The 21769-nt window shown below is 40.0% G+C and overlaps 1 protein-coding gene across 7 annotated transcripts in view; it reads left to right on the top strand.

Moving 5' to 3' along the window:
- Positions 1-21551, top strand: part of eva1c (eva-1 homolog C (C. elegans)) — a 145009-nt gene extending 123458 nt beyond the window's left edge. For 6 of the 7 annotated variants that reach the window (XM_060833728.1, XM_060833732.1, XM_060833733.1 and 3 more), the window contains 3 exons: positions 10461-10535; positions 16764-16856; positions 19818-21551. In XM_060833728.1, the coding sequence (XP_060689711.1) occupies positions 10461-10535; positions 16764-16856; positions 19818-20218 (569 nt within the window). In that variant the 3' untranslated portion in view covers positions 20219-21551. The remainder of the gene's footprint in view (positions 1-10460; positions 10536-16763; positions 16857-19817) is intronic. The other variant, XM_060833734.1, reaches the window with a different exon arrangement.
- Positions 21552-21769: the final 218 nt, after the last annotated feature.

A 21769-nucleotide genomic window follows, 5' to 3' on the forward strand; every position in this document is an offset into this window, starting at 1 on the left:
CAGCTCAAGCGCTTTTGGATCAGAGTTTGGGGATCTGGAATCTGAGCTGCGGAATGTGTACTCTGTCAGGAAGGGATAAGTTACCTTGATACTTTGGGCCAGGAGGCAACCATACACCTTAAATTAGGTAATTCAGTTAGTCTCTGATCAGTGATAGGGAAGTGTAATTATAAGTGAGGCAGGTATGAGGCTCAAAGGGCTGTCCTTGAGAAACCTCTGTCCTTCAATAATGCAACAGTAGCAAGGTTCTTGCAAGGTATGTGGATGAGAGCTGGGATTGTAGGGAGGATGAGCAATCTGACCATGACATTGTGGTAAAGGGAGCTATTCAAGTGGAGGGAGGAAATAAGAATGTAGTAGTGATAGGAAACAAAACAGTAATGGGTAGATACTGTTTTCTGGAGCTATGAGCATAGATTGTAGTGTCTACCTGGTACCAGGCTTAAAGGCATCACCTCAGGGCTAGAAATGAACTTGCATTGGGAGGGGAGAGATCCAGGTGTTTTCATCCACTTTGATACCGACAACATTGATGGGACTGAAATGGTAGTTTAGCTGAAAGACTTTGAACAGTTAGGAACTAAACTCAAATGCAAGATCTCCAAACTCATAATCAGAGGATTGTTACCTGCCCCACTGCAAAGTTGGCACTGGATAAATAAATTAAAGGACTTAAGTGTGTGGTTTAACGATTGGTGTGGGATTAATGGGTTTCAGTTCCTGAGACACTCCTGATGAAGGGCTTATGCCCGAAACATCAACTCTCCTACTCCTCGGATGCCTCCTAACTTGCTGTGCTTTTCCAGCATCACACACTTGATTCTGATCTCCAGCATCTGCAGTACTTACTTTTTCCTTTGGATAGAAAGGAGCTGTTCCTGTTTGACAGCTTTACTTAATCTGTATTGCGACCAGTGTCCTAGTGAATCAAACAACTAGGACTGTAGAGAGAGCTTTTAATTAATTTGGGGGTGGGAGTGTTCAGGAGGAGGAAATCTAGGCTTGCAAATCAAAAAGACAAGGCAGTATTGCAGGGCAACTATTTTAACAATGCTATCCTGAGGGGGCAAGAAGGGAATAATATACCAGTATAAAACAAAGCAGCAAACAGGGACAAAGAGGGAACAAAAGATAATTAGGAAAAAAATAGTGGCTGTTTACTTGAATGCAAATAGTATTCAGAATAAAATAAATGAATTATTGGCACAAATCCAGGTAAATAAATATGGTCTTATTACCATTACAGATGCAAAATTGCGAACTAAACGATCATGGGTATGAGACCTTTTGAAAAGCCATGCTGGAATTGAAGAGTGGTGGGCTCGCTTTGTTAGTCCAAGATGGAATTAATACATTAACAAGAAATTATCTTGGATTGGATGGTGTAGGATCTTTGTGGATGGTGCAAGCATTAAAAAGGGGAAGAAGACATTGGTGTGAGTAATGATCTATAAGATCCCAAACAGTAGCCATTCTGTAGGATTCAGACTACCTGAGGAAATAATGAGGACAAGTTAAGAAGGCAACATATTAATAATTGATCTCTTTAATCTTCATATGGATTGGAAAATAAAATTAGCAGAAGCAGGCATGAAGATGAATTCATAGCATATATTTGGAATAGATTTCTGGAATGATATGTTGTAGATCTAATGAGGGATCAGGCAAATTTGGACCGTATAACGCATAATGAGGCAGGTGTAATAAATAATCCAAAGTAAAAGGTTTCTGAGGGAACAGTAACCATAATGTGGTAGAATTTAGCGTTAGGTTTGAGTGAGAAATTTGAGTAGTACTAAACTTGGATAAAGGTAATTACATTGAAATGACACTTGAGTTGGGTGGAGTGGACTGAGAAAGGGTTTAACTGAAAGTATGATTGGTGAACAACACTAGATATTTTAAAAAATTCTTGGCAAAGATATAAACCAATCAGGAAGAAGGATTCTAGGAAGGGGATAAACCAACTGGGAAGTTAAGGATGTATCAAATCAAAATTTAAAAACAAACATGATAAAGATTAGTGCTAAATCAGATGGTTGGGAAGATCTTAAAACCAACAAATGATGTCCAAAAGAAGTGATTGACAAAATAAATAATGAATGCAAGCTAGCAACTAACATAAAAATAGACTGTTAGAGCTTCTTCAACTATATATAAAGGAAAAGAGAGGAAACATTGAACAAAAGCAAATTACTGTGGATGCTGGAATCTGAAACCAAAAGAGAAAATGCTGGAAAAACTCAGCAGGTGGCAGCATCTGTGGAGAAAAATCAAGAGTTAACACTTCAGGTTGAGTGACCCCTTTTTCAGAATTGACTATAGGCCATTTATCTGAACAGGTGTTTTTGGTTAAATGTTCGAGCCTGCTGTAATACTACTATAATCTGATAAAGTATTATACGTTAATCTCTTCTCATCTCACTATAATCCTACAACAGCAGACCACATGTGGGTTGGAAACCCACATTTTCATCGGAGTCAATATGGCTTCATGGAGGGGAAATGAGGAAGCTGGAGAAATCTACATTCATCCCGTGTGGTTGGAGAGTTCCCAGGCGGAAGATGAGGCTCTCTTCCTCCAGGTGTCATGTGGCCAGGGTCTGGCGATGGAGGAGGCCAAAGACCTGCATGTCCTTGGCGGAGTTAAAGGGGGAGTTAAAGTGTTCAGCCACGGGGCGGTTGGGTTGGTTGGTGTGGGTGTCCCAGAGGTGTTCCCTGAAACGTTTCACAAGTAGGCAGCCTGTCTCCCCACATCGGGTGCAGCGGATACAGTAAATGATGTGTGTGGAGGTGCAGGTGAATTTGCAGCAGATATGGAAGGATCCATTGGGGCCTTGGAGGGAGGTGAGGGGGGAGGTGTGGGTGCATATAGACAGGTTAAGTTAGTAGACAAAAAATCTTGTCGTTTCGAATGCCAAGTGGGCAAATATGATGCAATGCACTTTGGCAGGGAGAATAAAATAGCTGAATATTATTTAAATGGGGAAACAATGCGGAAAGTTGGAGCTCTGAGTGATTTGGGGTTCCAATGCATGAATCACAAAAAGCTAGCATATAAGTTCAGCAATTAATAAGGAAGGTAAATAGAACATTGGCCTTTATGGCAAAGGGAATGGAGTATAAAAGTAGGGAGGTATAGCTAGAAATATGCAAGGCTCTGGTCAGAGTACATCCAGAATGCTGCGAACAGTTCTAGTCAATTTATCTAAGGGAAGATATACTAGCATTGGAGGAATCTAGATAAGGGTCATTAAATTGATCCCGAGTAGAGAGGAATTTCCTTGCAAAAGAATGGTTGCTTAGGTCGGACTTATATTCATTGGCGTTTAGGAGAATGAGAGGACACCTTATTGAAATGTACAAGACTCTTAGTAGGCTTAAAATGGTAGATGTGGAGAGATTGCTTCCTCTTTTTGGTGAGTCTAGCACCAAAGGACATAATCTCAGTATAAGGAGTTGTCTATTTAAGACAGAGATAGGTGGAATTTTTTTCTCTCCAAAGGTGGTCAATCTGTGGAATTCTTTGCTGCAGACGGCTTTCAAAGCTGGTTAGATATTCAAGGCTGAGATGATTCTCTGAAAGAGAATCAAGGGTTTTGGCGAAAAAGCATCAAAGTGGTGATGGGATTATCATGTAAACTATAAAGTTTTTGAGTAGCAAAGCAGACTAGATGGATTGAATGACCAACTTCTGTTCCTACATCTTGTGGTTTTATGGATCCAGATGGATTTCTTTCATTCATTCATATTTCCCATAACTAGTTGCCATTGGGAAGGTGATGGACACTACTTTTTTTTGAACCATTGCAGTCCATCTGATGTGAGTTGACCCATAATACCATTAGGGCAGGAATTCCAGGACTTTGATCCAGCAACAGTGAAGTAATGGTGGGTGACTTTGAGAGAGCTGCAGATGCTGCTATTCCCATGTATTTGTTCCCTTTCATCCTTCTAGATGGCTGCAGTCCTGGGTTTGGAATGTGCTATCTAAGGAACATTGTGAATTTCATCCTTGGGTCATAAAAGAAGGTTAAAATCTTCTAGGAGAAAGTGAGGACTGCAGATGCTGGAGATCAGAGCTGAATCAGAGCAGATTCCTGAAGAAGGGCTCATGCCCGAAACGTCGACTCTCCTGCTCCTTGGATGCTGCCTGACCTGCTGCGCTTTTCCAGCAACACATTTTCAGCTCATAAAAGAAGGTGGCTAATGAAGTGGGAGATAAATTCATGTTAAATTTCCAAACTTCCCTAGGGTCCATTGGATTCAAATGTAGCAAATATAATTCCATATTCAAGAAGGGAGGGAGGCAGAAAACAAGAAATTAGAGGCCTCTTCATTTGTTATTTGTTGTGGGGAAGGTGTTGGAATTAATCATCAAAAAGATTACAGCTGCACACTTAGAAAACTCAAGGTAATCAGGAAGAGTCAGCATGGTTTCATCAAAGGGAAAACATGTTTACCCAATTTATTGGAGTACCTTAAAAGTGTTCATGTGCTGTAGATAAATGGGAGCAAGCAGATGTATTCTACTTGGATTTCCTGAAGGCATTTGATATGATGCCACCTGGAAAACAATGGAGGAAAATGAAAGTTCAAGGTTAAGTGATAACATATTAGCATGGATAGAAGATTAACAGTTGGCAGAAAGCAGACAGTATGCATAAATAGATCTTTTTTGATTAGCAGAATATGATGAGTAAAATGTGTGGGCTACACAGCGTATGTGATGAGGTCACAAGATTTGTACAATTTACATCAACCATTTCGATGTGGGGCATGAAGGCATGATAGCTAAATACCCTTCATAATAAACTATAACATTCATGTTAGCTTTCCTAATTACATTGGACAGTACAGCAGAGAACAGGCCTTTTGGTCCAACAGGTCTACACCTACCCTCCAAAGAGTAACCCACTCAATCCCTTTTCCCTCTGATTGATGCACCTAATTGACAATTTAAGCATGGCCATTTCACCTAACCTGCACATCTTTGGACTATGAGAGGAAACCGGAGCAAACCCACACAGACACAGGGAGAACGTGTAAACTCCACACATACAGTTACCTGAGGTTGGAATCAAACCCGGGACCCTGGTGTTGTGAGGCAGCAGTGCTAACCACTGAGTCACCATGCCACCCTGGCCAAGATTGTGCCGAGACTTAATCCAATTGTAAAATATAGTAACTCACTGTTATCCATGTGCATGTCCAGCAGTTGCTTAAATGTCCCCATTGACTTCGCTTCCACCACCACAGCTGGCAATGCATTCCATGCATTCACAACTCTCTGCATAAAGAACCTACCACTGACATCCCCTTTATACATTCCGCCTAATATCTTCAAAATATGACTTCTCGTGCCAGTCCATCCTGCCCTGGGGAAAAGTCTCTGGCTATTGACTCTATCTATTCCTCTCATTATTTTGTACACCTCGATCATGTCTCCTCTCTTCCTCCTTCTCTCCAGAGTGAAAAGTCCGTGCTTATTCAACCGTTCTTCATAAGGCAATCCCTTCAGTCCAGGAAATATCCTGGTAAACCTTCTTTGCATCCTCTCCAAAGCCTCTGTATCTTTCCCATAGTAGGGCAACCAGAACTGTACATAATATTCCAAGTGTGGTCTCACCAGGGACTTGTAGAGCTGCAGCAAAACCTCGCAGCTCTTAAACTTGATCCCCCTGTTAATGAAAGCCAAAACACCATATGCTTTCTGAACAACCCTATCCACTTGGGTGGCAACTCTGAGGGATCTATGTACTTGCACACCCAGATCCCTTTGTTCCTCCACACTACCAAGAATCCTGTCTTTAATCCTGTATTCAGCATTCGAGTTCGACCTTCCAAAATGCATCACTTCACATTTACCTAGGTTGAACTCTATCTGCCAATTCTCAGCCCTGCTCTGCATCCTGTCTATGTCATGCTGCAGCCTGCAGTAGCCCTCTATACTCTCAACGACACCTCCAACCTTTGTGTCATCTGCAAATTTACTAACCCACCCCATAACCTCCTCACCCAAGTCATACCAAATGTGCATATTAAGCTTTTATGTTCATGCAGTAGCTCACCCAGATTCCTCTGCATCTCAGGGCTCTGCAACCTCTCACTATTTCGATAATACGCTCCTTGATTCTCCCTGCAAAAATAGATATTTTTACATTTCCTTACAGTATATTCCATTTGCTAGAACTTTGCCCACTGACTTCACCTATTTTTATTTCTTTCCAGCCTCCTTATGTCCTCCTCGCAACTTACTTTCTTTGCTTGCCTTTGCATCCTCAGCAACTCTAACAATCTTACCTTCAGGCCCTTTATCCAAGTAATTTATATAAATTGTGTACAGTTGTGGTCCCAGCATGGCTTTCCATGACAGATCAATCTTGCAACTTACCAACCAGAAAATGACATGTTCATGCCTACTGTCTGTTTCCTGTTAGTGAGCCAATCCACTGTTGACATCAGAATATTGCCCCAATATCATGAACTTTTACTTTTTGCAACAATCTTTGATGTAGCACCTTATCAAACATCTTCTGTAAATCTCAGTACAATACATTAACCCGTTTCCATTTATCTAAGAAACACATTGTTTCTTCAAAGAACTTCAAATATTTAGTTAAACATGATTTCACTCTCACAAAACTATATTTACCCAGCCAGATTGATTTGAATATTTCTAAGTACTTTGCTATAATGTCATTAGTAGTATCTTTTAACATCTTCCCTCTGATGGATGTCAAGCTGACTGACTGTATTTACCTACTCTTGTCACCCTCTATTTTTGAATAAAGGAGCTACATTTGCCATTTTACAATCTAATGGAACCTTCTCCAAATGTTGTGAATTTGTGAAATTAAAATATCATACCATCATTTCACTAGCCACTTCTTATAACAACCTACAGTCAACACAGGGAAAATGTGCAAACTCCACACAGTCACCTGAGGTTGGAATCAAACCCAGGACCCTGGTGCTGTGAGGGAGCAGTGCTAACCACTGAGTTACCATGCCACTCTGGCCAAGATTGTGCCAAGACTTAATCCAATTGTAAAATATAGTAACTCACTGCTATCCATGTGCATGTCCAGCAGTTGCTTAAATGTCCCCAATGACTCTGCTTCCACCACCACAGCTGGCAACGCATTCCATGCATTCACAACTCTCTGCATAAAGAACCTACCTCTGACATCCCCTTTATACATTCCTCCTAATATCTTCAAAATATGACTTCTTGTACCAGTCCATCCTGCCCTGGGGAAAAGTCTCTGGCTATTGACTCTATCTATTCCTCTCATTATTTTGTACACCTCGATCATGTCTCCTCTCTTCCTCCTTCTCTCCAGAGAGAAAAGTCCGTGCTTATTCAACCTTTCTTCATAAGGCAATCCCTTCAGTCCAGGCAGTATCCTGGTAAACCTTCTTTGCACCCTCTCCAAACCTCTGTATCTTTCCTATCGTAGGGTGACCAGAACTGTACACAATATTCCAAGTGTGGTCTCACCAGGGACTTGTAGAGCTGCAGCAAAACCTCGCGGCTCTTAAACTTGATCCCCCTATTAATGAAAGCCAAAACACCATATGCTTTCTGAACAACCCTATCCACTTGGGTGGCAACTCTGAGGGATCTATGTACTTGCACACCCAGATCCCTTTGTTCCTCCACACTGCCAAGAATCCTGTCTTTAATCCTGTATTCAGCATTCGAGTTCGACCTTCCAAAATGCATCACTTCGTATTTATCCAGGTTGAACTCTATCTGCCATTTCTCAGCCCTGCTCTGCATCCTGTCTATGTCATGCTGCAGCCTGCAGTAGCCCTCTATACTCTCAACGACACCTCCAACCTTTGTGTCATCCGCAAATTTCCTCTTCCTTGGTGATTTTGTAATATTCTTGAGTTCCTTTTCTTTCCATTTCTTTATTTATAGCTATATCCAGGATATTACTTATATCCTCTATAGTGAAGATCAATATAAATACCTGTTCAATTCATTGTCCAACTCCTTTTTCAGAATGAAAAGGAGAATGTTTTTTCTCTCAGTGGGTTGTAACTCTTTGGAACTCTCTTCCTCAAAACATGGGGTGAACAGAGGTTTTGAATATTTTTAAGACAGAAATAAACAGGTTCTTGTTAATTAATGGGGTGAAAGGTTATCACAGGTAGGCAAGAATATTGAATAATCATTTAGCCATGACCTTCTTGACCAGATTGAGGGCCGGAGTGTTCCTGCTCCTAATCTGCCTATTCACTTCTGAAATGATGGAGGGAGGCTGTTGTTCAGCAGCTGAAGATCCTTGGGCCTAGGGCACTGTGCCAACTAACTCCTGAAAGGCAAAGATCATTGGATGCCAACAATCACAACCATCTACCAGTGCCAGAGTTTCTCCCTGATCCTCAATGACTTGAGTTTTTTTAGGGCTCCATGATGCCACACTCAGTCAAATGTGCCTTGATGTCAATCTCACCTTTGGAATTATCTCTTTTGTCAATGTTTGGACTAAAGTTGTGCTGAGGTTTGAAGCTATGTGGGCTTGGTGGAATTCAATTGATGATGAATGAGAAGGTTTCTGGTGATGAGGTGCCACTTAGCAGTGCTGTCCAGAACACCTTCAGTTACTTTGGTGATTTTTGAGAACAAAATAAGGAGGTGGTAATTGATTATATAGGATTATTCCCACTTTTTGTGGACAGGACACATCTGATCAATTTTATATGGGTAAATTTGTCCTAGTTTTCGTGGACAAAAGAAAACTGAACAATTTTTTGTCAGGTGCATGCCATTATTGTATCTGCAGTGGGACAACTGGATTGGATATTTTGGAACACTAGCTAGAACTACAGGCCTGGGCACCCATTCAATGTGACTGGCATCATCAGTGGCAAATTTGACAAGATCGCCTATCCTAACAAATAGGCAAAAGTGAGGACTTCAGATGTTGGAAATCAGAGTCTAGATTAGAGTGGTGCTGAAAAAGCACAGCCGCTCAGGCAGCATCCGAGGAGCAAGAAAATGGACATTTCAGGCAAAAGCCCTTCATCAGGGTTTCTATCCTAAAAATAGCTCACCAGTCCTGGTGGGCACTTGACAGCGAGCTCCAGAAAATATCTCCAGCAGAGTTCTTGAAGGAGCAGAAGGAAAGAAGTTCAGGGCAGTGATCATTCCGAAAGTATGGCCTGTAATCAGTATTATTTGTTCCAGCCGATTACAATTATCTGCCACCATCTGATGCCAAACCCTGACTATCACAAGGTTTATCCTACTTGGTTAGTATGGACCCCTGTAAGCTGTACCTCTGAATTCATCCCCGTCTCCTTTGGAACAGTAGGTCCATGCAGAGGCAGCTGTTGTCACTTCTGCTGGTGTACACCCTGCCACATTTTTCTGTATCTAATGCTGTTAATGCTGCTGGTCATCTTGATCCCCATCCAAGTTGTAAATTAAAACCATATGAGCAGTGTACTTCAGTATACCCTCATGAGTTTCAGTTACATGCAGAAGTCACAATTTGGAGCCAATTTCCAACATGCAATCAATTTCACACTTTTAACTCCCAGCTTCTCCCAAACTCCCACACTCTTACTGTTAAAACTCACCCTAAAGCAAGAGAGAGTTCATAGAAAAGGAACATAGTTTGAGAGGGGATTGCAGAGATTTTCAGGATGATGCTGTTCTGGCTGGTGGTGATGATTTTTAATGATGATGGTGGTAATGGTGATGAAAGTTTTAAATTGGAGGTTTTGGAGACCAAAGAGAAGATTGGGATCTTCACAGGAGTATAGGATGAGTTGAAGCTCATTGGGAAAGAGGCTGGAAAACTAGCCAAGGTAATATTGGGATCATTGAGTCTGGAGATAACAACGGAATGGATAAAGTTTTCATCAGTGAATGGACTAAGTTTGGAACAGGTGACAATAACATTTTATTACATTTTTAATAGGTCTTAATCTGCTGTCTTTGAAATTGAAGCTATATTTAGGAGTATAATGAATGTGTGCACTGATTATTTTTTTCTTAGCAATGTAAATAGGAAAACTGAATCCTGTCACTGTAACAAACTGTATATTGTTTGTTCATTTATTTTATGTAATCTAAGCTGATTGCACATTTGAAATTATGCCTTGTGTTGGAGGAATGTTTTTCAGTCTGCCAATGGCAGTGTATTCAGTAGCTGATATATGTAGCAAAGCTATCATCCCTCAGTCCTGCACTTGCTTAACTAGATATTGGAGTGTAAAAAAGTCACCATGGTTCATGAGGGATATGGGAACCATTTATGGGAGAGACTACTAATGCAGAACTTGAAAGAAGAACATCTTATTTGCATCTGAAATAAAAGACCATCTACAGTAACATGTGGTCTGAGAATAATGTCTGCTTTATAAGCTACAAGACTTGCCAAAGACTGTAATTGCTGGTTTTTCATTTAACTGAAGCTTCTTTTTAAAATCTTTTTCAGTTTCCAAACTGTTACTACAGGAAGCTGATCCAAATTTCTCTGGTCTTACACCTTCATGGGTTTATAATGAAAATGGTAGGTTTACTGTCTATTGCTGCTTCTATTACAGCCTAATCACTGTCAACACTACTACAGAGGAACCTTGATTATCCAAAAGAGATGGGCGGACACTATTTCGTTCGGATAATTGATTATTCGGTGAATTGATTCAATGCCTCTCCTCTCGGTGTTGGTGTTTTCTGAAGCTTCCTTTTTCCTTGCTCTGCCTGTCTTGCTCCCTCTCTCTGTCTCAGGGTTTGTTTCTGAGCAGACACACACTTGTGTGTAAGGGACCAACAGTATTGCTGAAGTCCCCCCGCCCCAATCAGTTCAATAGGATTGACGCAGTGAGCACTTGCTAAGTCCGCTCCCCATTCAGGAGATAGGCAGCAGCACACCATGTGCAAAGGGGGGAGGGTTTAGGGTACACCCATGTATAGAACTCCAGGGAAATTGTGGGGAGAGAGCGAGAACGCGCAGGTGGCCAGTCATTTGGAGACGGTGCCTGGGCTCCCATTGATGTCCAGGACTGTTCTTGGCAGCATTTTCATTTGCGGGTTCATTTTAATCATTGTAAACAAAAGATGTGAACAGTATTGAAACACATTTTTGATATAATTAGGACCTTGAGATCTTCTTCGGATAATCCGAAATATGGATAATTGATATTCGGATAATCAAGGTTCCTCTGGATTTGAAACACTTGCTAACATTAGTTGACGCATTGTTTATATATAGCTGACCAACAACAAAAAGCACGTACGCAACAGACACCATTTCAAGGCATGGGTGAAATTAAATCTAGCCCCTCGAAAGAGGAAACATGGTGGCCAAGCCCACTTAATCACTGCAGAGGCTGTGTGTCAGTCCGCCAGTGGTGGGAAAACCACCCACAGTGGAGTGGGGAGGTGGGAAAGGGCTGATGCAAAAAGTAAGCCCTGTGCCTTTGCATTGGTGGTAGCTTGGAGATTAAGTAGAATTTGCATGGCTGTCCTGTGTTTCCAGAAGAAGGCAAAGCAAGCCCTGTTGAACTGGGAAGCAGTGTACTCAATAGAAAGGTCCCTCTTTGTCAGCCATATAGTGCTCAATTGAGAAACTCAACACTTGGAAAGACAGGGGGCTGTTGAAAGCAGCCCATTGTTTATTTGGGTCTGAAACAATCTGAGAAAGGTTAATACTAACTAGCACTACCCATTGCGATAGCATCACAAGGATTTTGAAAGACCGGGTCCTCCCAACAGTCTCTGAAATAATATATACCATATTAGATTAGATTCTTTACTGTGTGGAAACAGGCCCTTCAGCCCAACAAGTCCACACCGACCTTCCAAAGAGTGCCCCACCCAGACCCATTTCCCTCTGACTAATGCACCTAACACTATGGGTAATTTAGCACGGCCAATTCACCTGACCTGCACATCTTTGGACTGTGGGAGAAAACACGGGGAAAATGTGCAAACTCCACACCAACAGTCACCCAGGGTTGGGATTGAACCTGGGACCATGAGGCTACAGTGCTAACCACTGAGCCGCCATGCCACCCATATCCTTGTAGCATGTACTGTAAATGCTTGCAGAGATGCAATAAACGATATGCTGTTTACTACAAGATACTCATGTAGTTAGACCAGAAGTGGCAATCCTCATTTATACTAGACCATATGGACTGCAGAGAGACATATAACTAGAAAGTATTGATGGCAGTGTCTACAATATGGTGAGCTATGAAGCTGACTTGAAGATTTGCTTTAGCTTCATTTTAAAAAGTAATCACCAATGGATAGTACCTGAAGACTGATTGACATGCACATGCCCCACAGTGAGTGTGAAGATCATCGGTGGATACCTGAAATTCTAATGAATCAGAAAAAGAAAATCTTGCAGCAACTCATCTCTGATGCACACTTCAAAGGACAACTGCAAGCATTTTTGGAATGATAAGAGGTGCACCGCTACAGAGGGGGAAACCTTAAATAGTGCAACAATTCAAGCTGAACAGTCGAGAATTTAAATAAGCTGAGTTAGAGTTCAGAGCTGAAAATGTGTTGCTGGAAAAGCGCAGCAGGTCAGGCAGCATCCAAGGAGCAGGAGAGTCGACGTTTTGGGCATGAGCCCTTCTTCAGGAACTGACACTGCCAAAGTGCACAAAAAAAACAGAAGTAGCAGGTACAAGACAGAAACTCACAAACTGGAATCAGAGAGTCAGGGCTATCACAAATTTACCAATTAAAATTGCATAAGCACTGGGTAAATTAAATATTTAAGCAGTCCTGATCTAACAGGGAAATCTCTTGGATGATAAAGGGAAAATCCCCATTTTAGCCACAAAATGCAGGAAAATCCTCCATTACACGAAAGCACAGATGAACCAGCTTCACTGCAAATTAAGATAAAGATGCAACCACATTCGGGAACGTGCCCTCAGAAAAAAAAGTATTGCCTGGAAGATTTAATTTCAGAAATGAGCCAAATAGTGCACAACATTGGGTATCCTAGAGAAAGCAATTCTTGAAGTATAATAATGATTTTGAAACAGATGCTCTCAGGAGCTGACCAAGTAAGTAGACTTTTGCGCGGAATGGAGTGTAGCAGATGTTATAACTCAGTGGAGTGTAAAAGAATCAACAGATAAAATTGAAGAAATATCAAAAGGTTTTGGCAATCATTTCAACCACTGACATAGTAAAATTCCTGAATGAGAAGATTCGCAGCATCCAGAGGATTCCACCAGTGATTTTGTTAATGGTTTCCACAAACTAGTGGAGAAATGTGAATATAGTGATTTATATCCTGAATTCATAAAGAGCCAAACTGTGATAGGCATTGATGATAACTTGTCAGATCTATAACAGCCCAAAAATTATTCAAATAGTGAGTAAAGCAGACGTCCTGAATCAATTCTAAGAGAAGATCAAATTTGGCACAGGAGCTCATCAGAAAGGTACAGAAGTAAATTTGATAAGCCATACATGTATGGGACAGTACAGAACTTGAGTTGTGCTGGAAACAAGTTATATTTTAATCAAAGCTTTACATCTTGCATTCATCAAGAAAATTCATAATACATCAATTCAAAGCGAAAATCAATATTGATGCTGCATGAGAGATAAGTGCTGGTTGGTTAGCAAGTAGACTCTGATTGGTCAATGTGTTGGAAATTATCTTGATGAGTACAAGACAAAAAGCTTTGACAAAATTTGTCTTTTCAGCAATACATTGACAGTCCTTGTGAATGCTATGGAACAAAAAAAATCTCACTGGCTCAAACTATTCCCAGCTATTAATGTTCTTTTATTATAACACTTTTGCTATAAAAACAACTTTCAGAAAATATCTCAAAGCAGGACACAGCCTCTGAAAAACAAAAGATGAAAGAGTTATCTGCACAAAGATAGAACAATAGAACAATTACTAGAAGATAGAAAGTTTCTTATGGGAAATAGGTGATCCAGACCTGACATTTCTGGATATGCCATGGCATCTTGTGAATTTCAAATTAGACACTGGAGCAAATGTCATCGTATTATTGGATGGTGAAACTTGATTTGAAAATTACACTCTCAGGCTGACAGAAATGCAACCAACTGGTCCAATAGATGTAACACTTTAATACTAATATGTATGCTACAAACAACTCCCTGACACATTGGACACAAAATAAGAGAAGACCTAAAAGTACTTCACAACCTAGAATTCTCGCTTGAGTTGAAATCTATATATAGTCATCAATTTCATTCAACAGATGGAAGAGGTTAAAGTATAAAACATCAAAAAACAGCTGGTAAATATTTTACACAGCTAGATAGCTCATGGCAGAACATAATCATAAAGCAGAATTCCCTGAGTTAATTGCATTGGGATAAGAGATTTAGTTAATTAATATCAATGGCATGGAAAGCTGGGACTGTACTGCCTGAGTGGAAATGTGTTTCGCTGCTGTCAGTGCTCAACAGTGTTCAGACTCCCAAGATCCAACAAGGCTTGCAAGGAAACACAAATAACGAGACAACTAATGAACCATATATCCCACTTGAGATAACTTAAAAATCTATAACTGAAGTAACTCAAATTGCAACATTGCTTAGTGAACAACTTGTTATGAAAAGAGTCAAATATAACCTTAGAAGCCAAAGTGACTTGGAAGAAACAAGTTCGAGCAGAATATCTGACCTCCTTGTCTTCCACAGGAGAACCCTAGTACAGTAATGGCGATCATACCAAGCAAGAATGTACTCTTCAAGTAAAAGAACTGAGGAAGTGAACAAACTGGTTTCACCAATAATTCAATTGCTGAGGGTGAACAAGAAATTCCAAATTATTTAATAAATTGAAGTAATAGTTCTACCTCCTCCAGCACAGAATTGTAGGCTGATTAAGACTGACAGAGATTGACAATGTGATATATTCAGCTCCATAAGAGTCGCCACTAAGAAGGGACTACCAATGTCCACAAGTTCAAGGTACTGCAAAGAAAAAAAACTGCCTGGTTGAACAAGGCCCACATCCTCCATGAAAGAAATTCGACAGATTAAAAATCCTTCCGTCCGAGAGAACTACAAGCCTCAGACCATCAGAAAGACAGTCAAAGGCACCAAATTACCATACTTCCAAGTTTGTGGAGAACATGGTCAGGGAGAACAATCACTCCTCCAAGTCATCTGACTTTGGATAAACAAAGATTGGAGAGAGTCAGGTTGTGATTAATGTAATTATACAAACTTACTGGCTATACTGCCTGAGTGGAAATGTTTTTCACTGCTGTCAACTCTCAACAGTGTTCAGATTCCCAAGATCCAGCAAGGCTTGCAAGGAAACACAAACAAAGAGACAGCTATAACCATATATCCATAAATTTATATGATGTAATTATATAAATGAGTAGAAGTGATGTAATAAAACAAGCATGAAGCATTATAAAGGCAGTAGGAATATACTTAAGAGAGAAATCAGGAGGGCAAAAAAGGGGACATGAGATAGCTTTGGCAAATAGAGTTAAGGAGAATCCAAAAGGTTTTTAATTAAGGACAAAAGGGTAACTTGGGAGAGAATAGGGCCCCTCAAAGATCAGCAAGGCAGCCTTTTTGTGGAGCTGCAGGAGATGGGGGTGAAACTAAACGAGTATTTTGCGTCAGTATTTACTGTGGAAAAGGACATGGAAGATATAGAATGTAGGGAAATAGATGGTGACATCTTGAAAAATGTCCATATTACAGCGGAGGAAGTGCTGGATGTTTTGAAACGCATAAAAGTCCCCAGGATGTGATCAGGTGTACCCTTGAACTCTGTGGAAAGCTAAGGAAATGATTGCTGGGCCTTTTACTGAGATATTTGTATCATTTTTAGTCACAGGTGAGCTGCCGGATGACTGGAGGTTGACGAACATAGTGCCATTGTTTATGAAGGACAAACCAGGAAACTATAGACCAGTGGGGCCTGACGTCGGTGGTGGGCAAGTTGTTGGAGGGAATCCTCAGGGATAGGATGTACATATATTGGAAAGACAATGACTGATTAGGGATAGTCAGCATGGCTTTGTGCGTGGGAAATCATGTCTCACAAACTTGATTGAGTTTTTTGAATTATTAAAGGGGACTGATGAGGGCAGACCGGTAGATATGATTTATATGGACTTCAGTAAGGCATTCCACAAGGTTCCCTTGGGAGACTGGTTAGCAAGGTTAGATCTTATGGAAAATAGGGAGAACTAGCTATTTGGATACAGAACTGGCTCAAAGGTAGAAGACAGAGGGTGGTGGTGGAGGGTTGTTTTTCAGACTGGAGGCCTGTGACCAGTGGAGTGCCACAAGGATCGGTGCTAGGTTCTCTACTTTTTGTAATTTACATAAATGATTTGGATGTGAAAATAAGAGGTATAGTTAGTAAGTTTGCAGATGACACCAAAATTGGAGGGGTAGTGGACAGCGAAGAGGGTTACCTCAGATTACAACGGGATATTGATCAGATGGGCTAATGGGCTGAGAAGTGGCAGATGAAGTTTAATTTAGATAAATGTGAGATGCTGCATTTTGGAAAAGCAAATCCCTGTGATTCAACTAAAGATCTTTTAACATTATTCAAAGAAGTGTAAGTAGCTTTCCATAACTCAACGTCACCAGTAACACCACTACAAAAAACATTAACTGGAGATTTAGCTGTCTGTGGAATCTTGCTATGTACTTTGTTTTTGACGTAAGTAATTAATTGTATGTAAAGATTTGCATGAAGCAAAATTTATAAATTTTGAAAATCTTTTTGTATTTATAGCCAACAAATCCTTGCGTCCTCAAGAATCCAGCTTTTCTTTGAAAGAAGGCAAAATTGTTATCAGCACCCTGGTTACATTTGCTTACATCAAAAGTAGGTATACAGTATTTTGGTGAATATTAGTTGGTATTGATGGAAGAGTATATTTCATGGCAATTCAGTTCCTCCTTATTTACTCGATCAGGGCATTTTATGTGCAAATGCTCAAAGAAGACACAATTTGTCAAAGCTTTTCACTCATTTTGGATTAAAAAGTTTTGATTTGAAGACCATAGGAAATAGGAACAGGAATAGTCCTTTCAGTCCATCAAGCCTGTTTCACGATTCAATAGGATCATGGCTAATCCGATATTCCTCGCATCCATTTTCCTGAGTTTTCCCCAATACCTTTGATTCCCATATGGATCAAGAATCTATCACAGCCTTTACAAAATATGTATTTTTAAAACATTATTCAAGTTCTGTGTGACCAAATGAACATTTATCCATCTTAGTATCCCCTCAACCCAATATACTTGCAGTTTTGAACTTTTGAATTGATCTGGTCCCAACAGCCATAAAGGCAAGTTTCAAACTTCCATGAGACTTTGTGTGAAGGAACATTTTCTGACTTCACTTGGACGAGTTTAGTTCTAGTTTTAAGAATATGGATGTCCCCTCCATCCCATTAGTTTTATCTGACCACCTATCAAATCAGATCATTAACTTAAACATGTCAATTAGATCACTTTTTAATTTTCTACAGTCCAGAGAATGTACATAGAAGCAAATGTTTTAAGTAGTAAATCATTCACCTACTTAAACATGCTCTGCTATTCATTAAACTCATGGTTGATGTGTTTGTCCCATTCCCCCTACCCTTAATATATTTTGATTCCCTTGCCCAAAGGAATAAGGTGTTTCTCTGTGCAAGCTCTAATGTGTTTTCTCATGTAATTCTCCGTTACACATCTCACTATGTATGCACTGTGCCTATATGGCACTACACTCACGCTACCACCAGCACTTGAAGTACCCACCAGTGCTAGGAACTTCCAGGTCTTCTGTCACTGGCGTTATATTTAAAGTTTAGCTGTGCACCAGATCAAGGGCTGCAGGCCACAATTAGTCCTTCACAACATACATACTGCAAGAGAAATGCAAATGAACAGTATATAAATGACATGGGTGACACTTCTTTGGAAATAGAAGCTCACATTCATAAATATATTGCTACTTTACATTGTCGCCTGTCTGATCAACTGTCATATTAACTGCAGTTACACATGGTACCCATCTTTAGCACCGTACCATGTTAGAACTCTCTCCCTTTGCTACTGTTTCCCTTATGCTCAACATAATGTAACATCTTGTCATTTTTCAATGGGGGGAGGGGGTGGGGGCAGCCATCCCACGTTGGAAAGCCTACAAACAGTTGAAAATGTTAACTTATAATTGTACAATACAAAAGCAAAAAAAACACAAGCAATCTACGTTCCCTTCTGGGCATGCTCTTCTTTTGAGCAACAACAAGCTTGCAGTCAATGAATGATTACTTCATCCAAAGGTATATTGGAAACCAGTGTCAATTAAATTCTGTTCAACTCATTGTACCTGATGCTGCAGTGCTGTAAAATAGTAGTGGTGAGGTTCCTCTTGATGTCCTCATCATCTTCCTCAGAAGTGCTTCCACTTTCCCAGTTGTTTGGCATCCATCAGAACCCTTCCTTTGCAACTTCGGTTGTCCAGAACACAGCATACAAAGGTTTTGCTGCACACTATGTATTGTATTACAAGCCTCCATCCCCAGATAAATCCCAACACCAGTCCTATCGTCTGCCTCAAAGGGCCCTGATGGAAGGATGAGCAGTATTATATCTCATCTTTGGTCAGGAGTAACTGAGTCATCAGGTTGCAAAGGGTGGCTCTTGTCTCCTAGTAACCACCCTTATAAGACATCTGGCCCTTGAAATGAAGCAAAAACACGAAAGTTCTCATTGGCATCAGGAGAGCTTCCTTTTGGCACTAGCCCCAGGTGTTATTAAGGGGAGCTTTGCAAATTTGTCAGGGCTGAGTTTGCCTTTGTGATTTCGATGCCAGAGGACTACTTAGTCTGTTCCTGTCTTTCAATTTTGTAATGGCTCTTATAACTGTGTGACTTGCTAGTCATTTCAGAGGGCAGTTAAGAGACAACCATATTGTGATAGTCTGGAGTCACATATAAGACAGCAGTTACCCTCCCGATGGAGAACCAGATGAGCTTTTACGACACCTGACAGTGATGTCATGGTTGTCTTTAGTCCGTTAATTCCAGATTTTTATCAATTTCAAATGCCATCCTCTGCCATGAATATTAAATGAGTCTCTGGATTAGTTATCCAGCAACAGTATCACTAGAGCATCACTCCCTCCATGGTTCTCAGCCATGTTCTTTGGAATTGTGCAGCAACACTCTGTGAAGGGCTATTCCTGACTGCCATTTTTGACCTGGTGCTGGACTTTAAATGTATCACCAGCAGCAGGCAAGCCAGAAGGTTCTGGCTGTGGTGAGCACGTCCACCTCTGGTGGATGCAAGGTAGCAGGAGCACATACCTTAGGGACATGATGCATGGGAAATCAGGTGGAGAATGGCATGAGATAACTTGTTAGAACTCCTGGGAAGACACCCTTCATGAAACTCCCCGCGAAATTAACACAATTGATTCTTAGTACATTTCAGCCCATCATTATCAAGACTGTCAGGAATGTAAAGCTGGTTTTAGCAATCTGTATTCATAATTTAATATTTTTAATCCTGGGTCAATTCTTGTGAGTCTACGCTATTCCTTCAGCAAATTCAATCTATCCTTCCTGAACTGTTCCTGTATATATATTTCAATATAAGGCTTCTCTTGGTTGTTCTGAATTCGTATCATCACTTTACAGGTTTCTGAATTAAATTTTATATCTAATGTTTAAAACCTCTTCATTATATGGAACAATATTTTCAGATTTTTGAAGAATATATTGTGTTTTTTTTGTGCAAGATCAAGGATGTTTATAAAACGTGTTTGCATAATGTTTCTGTGTTGCAGATAATCCAGAAATGGTCGGTTTGTTGTTTGTATCCAGTGTCTGCATTGGCTTGATCTTCACATTGTGCGTGTTAGTGATTCGAGTGTCCTGTCGACCAGATCTACAAAAGTTTTGCAACAAGAACTCTAATGATAGGAAAATGGATTGTTGTCAGGATGAGAATGAAGATGAGGGTAACAGTAATGATGATGAAGATGAAAGCAGTGATGATAATGAAGAAAGTTCCTTGGACTTCACCTTTGAAGGATTAACAAAACTCTACAGGATAACAGGATCTAACATCAATGAAGCAGCAGAGATTGCTGAACGCATAGAACGTCGAGATAGGATTATACAAGAAATCTGGATGAATGGAGGTTCAGAACTGCCTGTGATTAGGAATCTTAACCAGTATTATTGATAACTAAAGATATGAAAATCATCGGTGTAGAGGAATTTGGCAGTATGTTATTGTGGACATGTCACAGCATAGCCTTTATTATAACTGCAAACACTTTGTTTTAATTTCTATTGATCACTTTAGTTACGGTTCCTTCTATGAAGGAAATTAATTATTGTAAAATGTGTTAAGTAAAGTTACAAATGAATATTTTTAACAGGGTGACATCTTTTAGCCAGACCTCAACTTCCAAGAAAGCACTGTGAACAATTCATTTAGTTTACTGTAAGTTTAAAAGTTTCAAACACTGTGCAATCCAGGCATCTCAATATTGAATCAGGTTAGTTTTGCATCATTGCCATTCTAAAGCTGATTTATTCCATCTTTGATAAAATCAGATCAGATTCCTTAGATTTAGTGATGCAAATGTTACTCATAGTCTGAATAACAGCAACAAAAAGCTAAAGGATTAGTGAATAGTTTCAGTGTACCATATCCTTACAATCAATTTGAGCTTTTTGCTAAAAATATTGTTTTGATCATAAGAAATCATCTTTGAATATTTTCAATGTATCTAATTCCTAAAGGCAGCAATGTAAATATTGATACTTCCAATCTACTTCTTTTGTAAAGAAATGCCACTTTTCTTTTCACTGGTTGAGTGATAATATTTTGATTGAGGAGGTAAAACACCTATTGATGTTTAAGTATCATTAATCCACAATGTGTATGTCGTGTTGAATTATACAAGGTGCAGATGCTGCTACAAGTGGTTTAAAAGAATATATTTATAGCCAAAACTTATATTTTGTTCTTTTTGTAAAATAATCATCTAACAAATTGAGAGTATTATGTACCAAATGGTATATGGAAAAAATCTATCCACCATATTTCTTTTGTATTATCCAATTCTTGCAAAGATATGAATTGAGAGCAGAAATATCCATTTGATCCCTCAAAGCCACTCTACCATCAGTAAGACTGTGACTGATCTGTTTTGCTTCATATTCCACATTCCCTCTATTATTGATAACCTTGTATCTCTCTGACAAACAAAAACCCATTAATCTCCACTTGAAAAATACACAATGACTCCACCTCCAACACCGGTAGAGGCAGCGAGTTCCAAAGTTGGACAACTTTTAAAAGAAAAGAAATTCTCCTCACCTCTCTACCAGAAGAGTGACTCTTTTCAAATGCTGTCCCCTAATCTAGAGTCATGCACATCAGGAAATATCCTTTCCAAATCCATCTTCTCAAGATGGTTCAGAATCTTGTATACTTAAACCACATCTCCTCTCATCCTTCTAATCTCCAGCAGATACGAGTCGAGAGTGTAGTGCTGGAAAAACACACAGGTCAAGCAGCATCCGAGGAGCAGGAGAATTGACGTTTTGGGCATAAGCCCTTCATCTTCAATGCCCAAAATGTTGGTACTCCTGCTCCTCAGCTGCTGCCTGTCCTGCTGTGCTTTTCTCGCACCACACTCTCAATTCTAATCTCCAGCATCTGCAGTCCTCACTCTCTTCCAGCCATCAATCTAATACATAAAGGAAAGTACCACAGATGCTG

Source organism: Hemiscyllium ocellatum, chromosome 12, assembly GCF_020745735.1.
Source record: "Hemiscyllium ocellatum isolate sHemOce1 chromosome 12, sHemOce1.pat.X.cur, whole genome shotgun sequence".
Taxonomy (NCBI): domain Eukaryota; kingdom Metazoa; phylum Chordata; class Chondrichthyes; order Orectolobiformes; family Hemiscylliidae; genus Hemiscyllium; species Hemiscyllium ocellatum.